Raw genomic sequence first — 11,366 nt, forward strand, 5'->3', positions numbered from 1 at the left:
CCTCTTGGCCTTCTGCCCTTAAATAACTCGGAGTGCCTCCCAAGCTACCAGTGAGCCACACGCTATGCTCTTGTGACAATTGCATGGCAGTCATCACCTGAAGTCTGAAAGGCGGCTGTGTTCCCGTGTTCCAGGTGGAAGGCAAGGCTGTCGGGTTCATGAGCGTGTGCACCAGTGTGAACTTGCCCCTGCTACACGAATGCTTTGACCTGGGCCCTTTCCATGGATTCTGCACCCCACATCCTGATGATATTCTGAAACCATCCCGTGAACCAAGTCTTGAAGAAGGTGAAGGTATAGTAGCCATCCCAGGATGAAACAGAAAATTCCATATATGTCTTACACACAGCTGTGCTATTTCTTTGCTGAAAGTCTCCTCCAGTCCCATTTGTGCAGTACTTTACATGATTATTCACATTTTTGCAAAATCTGTGGGGCCAGAAACAAGCCTGCACAGCTGGAGTTAGACGTGGTTTAATTAAAGCTAAAGGTTCCCACATTTAGAATGTTTGCTTATAGAAGTGAGCTAATTGCTAGCATTTTAGATTTTCTTCATACCTTCTGTAGTATGAGCTTGTTGCAAATGGTCATTTTAAACGTGTCTGCCTGATTCCTAGCTATATGAAATAACATACCATATGTATGTATATACGTACATGCTAGCAATATACATATAAAATAAAACTTTTTTAAAAATTGCTGGGCAGTGCTGGCACCCACCTTTAGTCCCAGCACTTGGGAGGCAGAGGCAGGTGGATCTCTTGAGTTTGAAGCCAGTTTAGTCTACAGAGTGAGTTTCAGGACAGCCAGGGCTACACAGAGAAACTCTGTCTCAAAAAACCCAACCAGTTAACCAACGAACCAACCCAAACTATCAATTTTTAATTAAAAATTCAGCTGGAATCTGAAACTCAGGTCCTTCTGCAAGAGCAGCACAGGCTCTTAACCTTAGAGCCATAAAGTGAATCTTGAAATATGCCTGTGCCAGTGTTTCATAAGTAAGATGAGGTCATCTCAAACGTGGATAATTATGCACCATGGTAGCTTCATGGTTAAGTAGGTTCTTATTGCATATAGATACAAACAGGCAGGTGAGCTTAGGTGTGTTAATCCACTTCTCCAATTTGGGTTCCCCATGTGTAGTCAGAAAGATCTCCATCCGACAGGGGTTGTGAATTTTCACTGAAGTAAGGCATGTAAAATGCTTTACTTGGTGTCTGAGTCTTGAATGAATTTAGTGAGCAGTAAATGTTATTAATAAGTAGTAGTTAGTGGCCATTATTTCTTTATGACTGGCCATTAACCTACTCTTGGAGATAAATCAGGATTTTTTTTTTAAAAAGCAATTGCACTGCCTTCTCTAATATGAAGGGTTGTTTAGTAAGGTTGTTCAAAAGTGGGAGAGGTATGGTGTGATTGGTAGCAGGGGATTGGTATTCCAGTCAAGTGCAGGGGTCGCTTTAGCCAAGTTTTCCCCATCAATGGGAAAAGCCAACACTAGACAGGTAGATGCATCCTGTCCTGACTGCATGTCATCACAGAGAACCATGAAGCCCCCAGTTGGAAGGCACTTCCTTTGTAGTGGTGACAGCACCCTTCCCAACAGTGAGCCTTAAGTTCCTTACTGTTTCATGGTGAAGGATGGCTTGCCCAGGCTCTCAGGGAAGGAATGTTCTGGAGGAACATTTAAATACCATGAGACAACCCTGAATAGAAGTTGTCAATGTCGCCTCTCAGTGCTAGAATTCTTCTTTGAAGGTGACACGAAACGGGAGCCTTGCTGTGGCTCAATGTTCTCATAAAGGGAAGATTTAAAAAAAAAAAAAAAGCCAAAACACCCAACCCAGGGAGTGGTAACAAAACAAAACAAAACAAAACAAAACAAAAACAGATTGAAAGGATATATCCACCTCCTGAGGCTGAGTCCTCCTGATGCTACTGGTATTCCTTATATAGAAGAAATAGAATTTTTTTTGTCTCAGGGGAGTAGGGGTCAAAGTTAAGTGAACTTGGCCTGAAATGACACACTATCTATTATGTCTCTGCCTAGCAAAGCCTACAGAGTCAGGAAGGCCAGGTGCTGGCTTCTTATTACCCACCTCAGCCTATTTCGTAAAAACATCTTCTCTAGGACCAGCGGCAAGCAAAGGAAGCAGAGGAACTTGTTATCTATCACAGAGTGTTTATTTTGAAAATTAGTTTTCTGTTCACTGACACAACGATGATTCTTTATGAAATTGTCACCAGGGAGCTTCCATTGTAGACTTGAGATAACTCAGGGATGGAGTCATAGGTCCTTAGCAGTTCATTGTGTCCAAGCATACTCATCAGCAAATTCCAAGGCTGTCTTTTCATTACATCAACAGGGGAGGCTTCACACGAAAACTGGAAATGAGCTGCGACGTCTTTGTTTTTTGTTTTTCTGATGGAAGTCTCAAGTTAAAGGAAATACATTTTCTCAAAAACATGAACTAAGACCTGTATTTTAAAAGAGCACACATCATTGTGCTTCATATTTTATATTTTGTCTGGTGATTGTCCCAGTTGCTTCTCTGATGCTGTGATAAAACACTCTAACCAAAAGCAACTTGGGGGGAAAAAGGTTGATCTGGCTTGCATTTCCAGGTCATGATCCAGTACTGAGGGAAGTCAGGGCAGGAGCCCAAGGCATGCACTAAAGCAGAAACCTTAAAGGAAATCTGCTTATCAGCTTTTCTCTAGCTTATGCTCAAATAGCTTTCTTATGTAGCAGAGACTCACTTGCTTAGGGATGGTGCTACCCATAGTGGACTGCCCCCCCCCCCCCATCCAGGTCAGTCATCACTCAGGATAATCTCTTATAAACATGGCCAAAGGCCAGTCAGATTTGAGAAATTATTCAACTGAGGATCCCTCTTCCCAGGCAACTCTAGGTTGTGTCAAGTTGACAATAAAAGCTATCATTTTAAAGGATTTTCATTTTCATATGCATTCTCTCATTTTCCCTCATAGCTTGATACTAGAGAGGTAGGGCAGGTGAAGCTCTCTCCATTTCATTCTGCCCAGCCTGTCCAGGGTTTATAAATCTCATCAGGAACTGTCTCAGAAACCCGGTTGAGCCTCTTTCCTAGCTAACCCCACTCTGCATCTGTGCAAACTGACAATCTGGATGAGGTGACTTCTTTTCTTTTTGAGGTTAGGTGTCAAACTCATGGTCTTATGCATGGGAGGCAAATAGTTTACCTCTGAGATACACTCTCAGTCCAACATCACCTATTTCTTTGGTCACAGCTTCTTAAACTGTGGGTCAAAACCCCAGTGGGGTCTGAATGGAGGAGTTAGAAGAAATTTGGCAGCAATCAAAGGTTTTTCTTTTTTTTTTGGTTTTTCGAGACAGGGTTTCTCTGTGTAGTCCTGGCTGTCCTGGAACTCACTCTGTAGACCAGGCTGGCCTCGAACTCAGAAATCCACCTGCCTCTGCCTCCCAAGTGCTGGGATTAAAGGCGTGCGCCACCACGCCTGGCTCAAAGGTTTTTCAATGCATAGTGACCATAAATCAATCCAGAATCAATTTTGCAATGAATCCAGGATCTTTCTGGTGCTGCTCACCCATCCTCTGACTTCACTGTAGCCTTGATCCTGAACATAGAACATGGGCAGTTTACCCTGCTCAATCGTCACAACATGCCATGCTAAGGAATGCTTTGAGAGAGTGTTATGAATTGCAGTGTCTTTTCTGTAGATAGAATTCTCCACTCTTACAGAAACTTTTAATGTTTTTCTACCGTGATTCCTCTGTCAGTATCAAATTAGTACACCTTTGTGTTGGACTGTGCTTAAACATTTGGTTTTAAAAACTCTGTCTGAGTTGCTAGCTTGAATGTAATTTTAAAAAGTATTAAATGAATCCTGTCACTCCAGAGCCTGTTGGCGGAAGAGACAGACAGATCGCTGAGGCTTACTGGCCAGCAAATCTAGCCAAATCAATGAGATTTAGGTTCATTCAGAGAGACCCTGTTCCAAAAGAGTAAAGGTGGAGGTCTTGAAAGGGACAGATGTCAGTCTGCTGTCACCCTCTCCATACATACATATACACATACATATACACATATGCATACATACACACACATATATACACACATACATACATGTACAGGTACCTACACTAACAAACATACACTCCACAGGTATATACAAAATCACACAATGAATTTTGATTTATGATTAACACAGAATTTCCCAACAGTATATAAACTAAGCCTAGGCATACTTCTGCCAATTTGTACTACACACTTATGTCAAGCAACGCTCTCGGTGTGGATAATTACAAAACTAATCCATTAAACCTCTGAAAATGTTGGAAATCTTCTATTGCTTCAGAATCAAATATTTTTTTAAAAGACTTTTTACATATGTGAGTATACTATCAGGGAAGAACTCCAGGTTCACTGGGAGACCCTGTCTCCACAAGAAAAAAATAACAGTAAGATGAAGAGCGAATGAGAAAGACATCAGCATCGTCTTTGAGCCTCCTCAGTGCTTGCACACATTTATGAACACATGAAAGTGCACACATACGTGCCCCTAAGTGGTAGAACTATATGCTTACCAAATAACTGAGTTCAAATACATTTTTATGATTCATTATTGGTAAATGCTTAAATTACTTAGATATTAGATATACCTACACACCCAGGGTGACATAAACATTTCTTAGGAGAAAAGAGAACTAGAGTAGAGGCAGAGTGACTACTCCAACAACAGGTGTGTTTCACTAAATTACAGAATTCCACGTGGGTGAGCTGTTTAATGGAGGTTTCCTTAGCAGTTTAGCAGTGGCCAACCCACAGCTTCAACCTTGATTGCGTGTCTGCGCATGTGTGCCGATACACATAATTTGAACCACTTTGTTTTGCTGGAATCTTCACATCTGTATCCTTAGGCCTGTCTAGGGCTATGGCTAGAGACACTGCCTTGTCAGGTTGCAATCTGGAAGAGCTAAGAAATGAACACTGCAGGCACTGACCACTCCCTGAATCGTCCCGGCTCTCTGACATATGCTGTCCCTAAGAGCTCCCAAATAAATGACTGTTTCTCAATCTTCGACTCCGATTCTGAGGGAACCAACATACAGTTGATCCAGTCTCTTTGTTCCAATGTGAAAGGATTTTCCTTACACACAGCAAACTGGTTTAGACAGCCCATCTCCCTTGTCCTTCAAGTGGAAGACTCTGAGATGACGTGAGCGGAGGACTGAGTACCAGTTGTCCGTTGTGGTCATCGGTAATATACATGCTGTTGGTTCCTTTCCTCGTTCCTCTGCCTCAGCTTCTTCCTGTGTTCTCTGTTCCCTAATCTCTGACTCCAAGGCTCCTCCCCGAGCAGCTGTGAAAACTCTCAACTTCACAACAGCCTCAATCCTTCCAAGAAGAAAAATTGTAAAACTTAATGTTCCTTCACCATCCAGTTCTTTATATCATTGTGACAAGCCTACTGTCTATCATCCAGCCTAAACAACTTAACTGTGCACATTAGTTTGCCTCACACCAGAGCAGTGCATATACATGTATCACATGTAAATAGTGTGTGTGTGTGTGTTGCTCATTTATAAATTTTGGGTTGGAGTTGACTAGGGAGAGTTCTAAGAGTATAGATTCGAACTAATATAAGTAGAAGTTTATTTATTGTTGTTATTTGGTGAAGAAGTTATTTTAAAAGTGGTGAGTTCCTGGAATGTTGGGAGAATTTGTAAAGAAATGGCCGTGTGTGTGTGTGTGTGTGTGTGTGTGTGTGTGATTGTGTGTGCGCATGTGCACTCATGCAGAGAGAGAGAGAGAGAGAGAGAGAGAGAGAGAGAGAACACACTTTCTGTGATGTGGGAGATTGGACCAAGTGAGGTCTAAGAGCCTCTTAAATGTTAAGCCTCTGAAGGTGTGCAGGACCACATCAAGATGTTCCATGTGCCCAGCAGTTAATGAGTATTCTCCTTCAGTGACAGTAAAAACGCTCAAAGCTCAAAACAGTGTTTCCTTCCAGTTGGCCCCGTCGCTGGCCCCTGGTGGTGTTTGCAAATCAAGCTGTGGCTTTTGTTAGCTGCATCATCACAATAAAGATTTTGGAATCAGAATTGAGCTGGCAGTTTTCTTGATGATGCATAAGGCAAAATAGGGCACAGCCTGCATTTCCACAGCTGTATTGGCATCGCCCTGTTTAATAGCCTTAAAAAGAGAGAGAGAGAGAGAGAGAGAGAGAGAAGTCCAAATAAAACAACTTTTGTTCATCATGTAGGCCGGGGTGTTCTGAGCAGCACAGATCCCTGTTTTATAAGACCCCTGCAAGGTTCAGACTTGTAAATCTCATTACACACCCAGGGTCTACCTTACAAAAATCCCCTTAGAATTCAGTGTGCTCCTTGGCAGGGAAAGATTTCATTTTATATAACAGAATTGTGGGCCTTTCAGAAAGATAATTAGCATAGCTTCCTGTAACCAAGCTATCCAGGAGAAGGGCTGCTTATTGTATGTCAAAAGGCCATTCAATATATACATATTCTTTTTCAAAAACACCCCAGGTAAAAAGGCGTCACCTCCGAATCATCAAACATACCACTGTTGCTGTCAGAAACTGTTTTGTCACATTTATTTCTTTTCATTTGAATTTACGTGTGCTGCTTTGCACAGGTTCTCTCCCATCTTGGGCTAGAAATACTGAGTTCACTTTGTATGTACTGGAGCCAAAAGAAAAAAACAAAAAAGAAGAAAACAAAACCCCCAAACCGGAGACTGCATTAACGCACTATTGTCTATTAAACCTCCCGAGTCTCTGCCTGTCTCCCTAAAGCTCCACTTTCCCTGATTCCATTCTTACTTGGTTCTAAACACAGATTTCAGACAGTACGAGAGTCTTGTGTACAGAACACAGCCCAGTTCCTGTCCTTGTGTGTGCAGCCTGTGCCTCAGTTCTCTAACTGGGAGCTCCCCAGGATTTTGTATTAATAACAAAACCTTATAAACAAGAAGTGTCTTTGTCACTGGTTTCTCCCAGATTTCTGTGGTAACAAGTTAAACAACAGAAATTTATCTCCCCGTTCCAAGGCCTGAAGTCTGCTGAGATCAAGGTCCCTCACAGGTTCCTTCTGAGGTCCCTCTCCTTGGCTCGCCTACGGCCATCCGCTTTCTATATCTTCTTACGGTTTGCACTCCCTGCTGGTCATGTGCAATGTCCTCTTAGGGCTCACCTTAGTGGCTTTGTTTAAATGGTGAGTCTGTTTGGCCCAACCAGGTGTCCTGCTGCCTCTTCTCAGATGCCACCAAAGACAGCCTCTAGGCAGAGGTGCTCTTGGGAGATGACAAAATAAGAGGACCCGGAACTGTGTCCCCACATTGCAGCCTTTATCATGGGCTTTGTAGGGACCACTGCTGTGGGCATGCTGGTCTTCCTGACCAGTCTCTATCTCCAGTTCTTATCATCAGCATCGGGTCCCTCTCTCCCACTGCCTTGCCTTTCCTTGTATGTAGCCTGTGGGTTCTTCGATGCCTCACGGCCAAGGCTGCACGGCTATATGACCATAGTAAACCTGAAGGTGGTCGCAAAGTCAGCCGCTCTGTGTAATATGCATATGAAGTTTAATATGTCAGCCAAGATTTATGTCCATCAGAATTGTCATTGTTTTAAATTTGAAAGGACTTGTGTTCTGGATCCCAGGGCTCTGTGCATACCAGGCAAGCACTCAGCTACTGAGCTGCTGCACTGCCAGCTCTGAAGTCTGTCCTTTTAAAATGTTTGTTTGTTTGTTTATTTATTTATTTATTTATTTTTCCCAGTGAAATATATCTTTAGCACATGAAGGTAAAACAGGGAAAACAAATGTCATCTCCAGGGCTTTAACTACTCCTCCCAATTTTGATTGTGTAGAATTATGTGCAGGGCAGTGTGGCACATAGAAACATCTAGAAGACAAGTCCACAATACCAGACCTGTGTGCAGGCCGAGTTGTCCCAAGAAGGACTAGTTTAGGCTCTTGCAAGGGGATCTCAGGGGACATCTTTGGGTTTGTGATGTGCCAGGAGGACTCTGAGACAGAGCTGCAAGCTGGAGCTGACAGCCAGGGCTGCTGCCTCAAGCCTGCTGGGTGGGCCTTTTGGTTATTTAGCAAAACCTGTTACTGATTTTCCATCTTCATTCCAGTGCTGGCTTCTAAGCCCTTTGCAGGATTTCAAAAACAACAGCAGCCACAGACGAAGGCAGCTGCCTCCGAATCCATTATTTTTGCAGAGAGCAAGATGAAGGGGGTCGGTGTTCCCACCCCTTTTCTGCTGGGGGAGCAACCTGTGATAGGACTCAGCCCTGCTCTCCAGCGGTCAGATTCATTTCACAGTGGCAGAAACACAAATGCTTTGATATGGGGCCTGGAGGTCTTTGAAAGAAAAGTGGCTTTATTCATATTCCTTATGATCATTATGTGCTGGGATTATTTTCCCAGTAGGTGATGTCTCTTTTGCCCATATTTATGAAGCAGGGGAGAAAGCATTTAATGAATTTCAAGGGTGTATTTGACTGTAAAACACATCTCAGTATATTCACATGTAAATAACCCTTTGATTTGTTCTCTCTGGTGACCTTTTTTTCTTTGGGCTACATCGCAGTTTGTTGTTGTTTTCCATTTTCAAATGGGAGGCTGGATGATAATAATGAGAGATTATGCAAAAAAAAATCCATGTTTAAAATAATGTTGATATGGCACTTGGCACTGTAGGATAATTACAGTAATTTGGCTATTACACTATATGGAGGCAGGAGCTGGTTGGTAGCAAACACAGCAATAGGGGTGATTTCAAGGGATTTTCATCCCAACTGGCTGTTTGATCCTGCTGACTTTTCTCTTGAAAATCAATTGCTCTCTACGAATACTCTGAATTCCCCCTTGATTAAATTGGCTGTCAGTGGGCTGCACCCATTACATGGGGGTCACCCCGAGTTCTGCCTGCTTATAAATGTGTTTTTATTTTGACAACTCTTAACCTATCGTGGACCAAATTTAATCTGAGGGAAGAAACAGAGGAAGTAATTACTAAAAACACAGTTTCGATCATGGCAGCAAACCAAGGGGGATGCAGTGCTTCTGATGCCCGGTGTGGAGCCAGCTCCTCTGCTACAGGGTCCCACTGTATTTTGCTTGATCTTTGGTGTTTTCTGACCTCTAAGGCCCCATAGCTCACTCTGCCAAACCTGGGAGAGGTGCCACGGAAGCCTCTTTATCTCCTCACTAGTCTTTTGGAATCAGTGTTAGAAAATGTGATTTTTTTTTTCTTGAAAAGGACCATTAGTATTGAAGATAAAAAAATTGTTAGCCATGGCTGGGGACACACACACATACATATATACATATATGTATGTATGCTTGTATGTAGCTCTACAAGGAAAGAGACTCCATCCTCTTTATTGAGTGCTGATTTAAATCTACATAAAATATTTGGCAGTCAAGAGGAAAACAAGGAGAACACAAAACTAGTTGTACAAAAAGCACCTTTTGTAATAGTTATGGGAAAACACCCAGCTTCTCTTGCATAGACATGCCCTGTCGGTGCACAAGCACAGCTATCCCAGCCAAACGGTAAAATATAGTTGATTCTGGAGCCAAATGTGAGTGTCCCATGGCCCAAGGACACAGACTCAGATTACCCCACATAGTTCCGTCTGATGTGGTAACAGTTTTAGGAACAGTTTTATAGGAACAGATCAAAAGAAAGTTATAAATCAAAGCATATTCAGACATGGTGGAAGCATCAGGTGGGGAGGGCTCAGTGAAGCACGGAGGTCACTGCCTTGCTTCCCAGATGCTCTGTGAGAACATCTTGGCCTTTGGATTAGGCGAAGCTAAGAGATCTGATTGGACATTCTAAAATGAGTTTTACTGGAGAGTCACAAGGATGTTCAGTCAAGCACAGAGATAGACAATGAATGCCATTTTTTTTTTTTTTTTTATGGAGTGGGGAGTAGGGGATGGGGGAGATGACTTAAAATAGTCCCAGATAATTTGGCTCCAAACCTGCAAGATCCCAGCTCTCCTCCATCACCTAAGGAACAACCTTAAATTGATGGGGGTTTGGGAGGAAAGAAAGTTGCAGGCTCTTCTCTTTTAAAGTTAGCACTAAGTGAATCACCGCCATGCTTCCTGTAAGAGGGGCATTACCTCTTCCCACTGAGAAGTTTCTCCATGTGCGTCCCAGGCCGATTTCTTTGTTCGTGACTTCTATACTGGCTCCACCCAGGTTCTTCAGTTGGAATCATATATTATATCACCCTCGTCATGGACTTTCAGCTGGAATTCCAGGACCACACCACTGATCCTTTCAGCCAAGGTCTCCCTGTGTGGCCCGAGTCAGGCCTTCTGGCCTGTGCTGGCTTCTGTGCCTGCTGTTAGGCAAGGCTAATGTGCTCCTTAAACTTTCTGGTTCCTGCTTCTAATCTGATGCTCACTGATGGTGGGGATTCAGCATCTAAGAGATTTCTTCTCTTTTCTTCTCTTGGGGTTATATCCTTTCTTAGAGTCATCTTCCTTTTTACCTCCTCCCCCGATTAGACTTCTCTGTCCAACTGGCCTTTTCTTTTCTTTAAAAGATTTATTCATTGACAGTGTTTTGCTCACATGTATGCCTGCACACCAGAAGAGGGCACCAGATCTTGTTATAGATGGTTGTGAACCAGCATGTGGTTGCTGGGAATTGAGCTCAGGATCTCTGGAAGAGCAACCAGTGCTTTTAACCTCTGAGCCATCTCTCTAGTCCCCTCTAATTAACCTTTCAACCTCACATTTAGAGTAGTCCCTCAACTTTTAGGATTTCTTTTTGAATTTATTAATCACTACTGTTATTTTTTTTGTTTCTCTTTCCTAATTTTTTTAATTCATTTTATCCGTTCTACTGTAGTTTGTCTTATTAATTCACTTTATTTCTTTTTTCTCCTTCCTTCCTTCCTTCCTTCCTTCCTTCCTTCCTTCCTTCCTTCCTTCCTTCCTTCCTCCCTTTTTTTTTCTCTCTTGGTTTTTCAAGACAGGGTTTCTCCGTGTAGCCTTGGCTGGCCTGGAACTCACTATGCAGGCCAGGCTGGCCTTGAACTGAGAGGTCTGCCTTACTTCTGTCTCCCAAGTGCTGGTATTAAAGGCATGAGCCAACACTATCTTGTTTTGTTGAGGCTGGATAGGTGACTCAGTAGTTTTATCCACTTATTATTCTTGCAGAGGACTGTGATTGGGATTCCAGAACTCTAAGATTTATTTATTTTATGTATACAAGTACACTGTAGCTGTCTTCAGACACACCAGAAGAGGGTATCAGATCCCATTACAGATGGTTGTGAGCCATCATGTGGTTGCTGGGAATTGAACT

The 11,366-nt window shown here is 42.8% G+C and overlaps 1 protein-coding gene across 2 annotated transcripts in view; it reads left to right on the plus strand.

Annotated features, from left to right (window-relative positions):
- Positions 1–11,366, plus strand: part of Cfap61 (cilia and flagella associated protein 61) — a 260,144-nt gene that overhangs the window by 38,023 nt on the left and 210,755 nt on the right. The window contains exon 8 of one of the 2 annotated variants that reach the window (XM_021156892.2): positions 135–294. In XM_021156892.2, the coding sequence (XP_021012551.1) occupies positions 135–294 (160 nt within the window). The remainder of the gene's footprint in view (positions 1–134; positions 295–11,366) is intronic. The other variant, XM_021156893.2, reaches the window with a different exon arrangement.

This window comes from Mus caroli, chromosome 2 (genome assembly GCF_900094665.2).
Source record: "Mus caroli chromosome 2, CAROLI_EIJ_v1.1, whole genome shotgun sequence".
Lineage (NCBI taxonomy): Eukaryota > Metazoa > Chordata > Mammalia > Rodentia > Muridae > Mus > Mus caroli.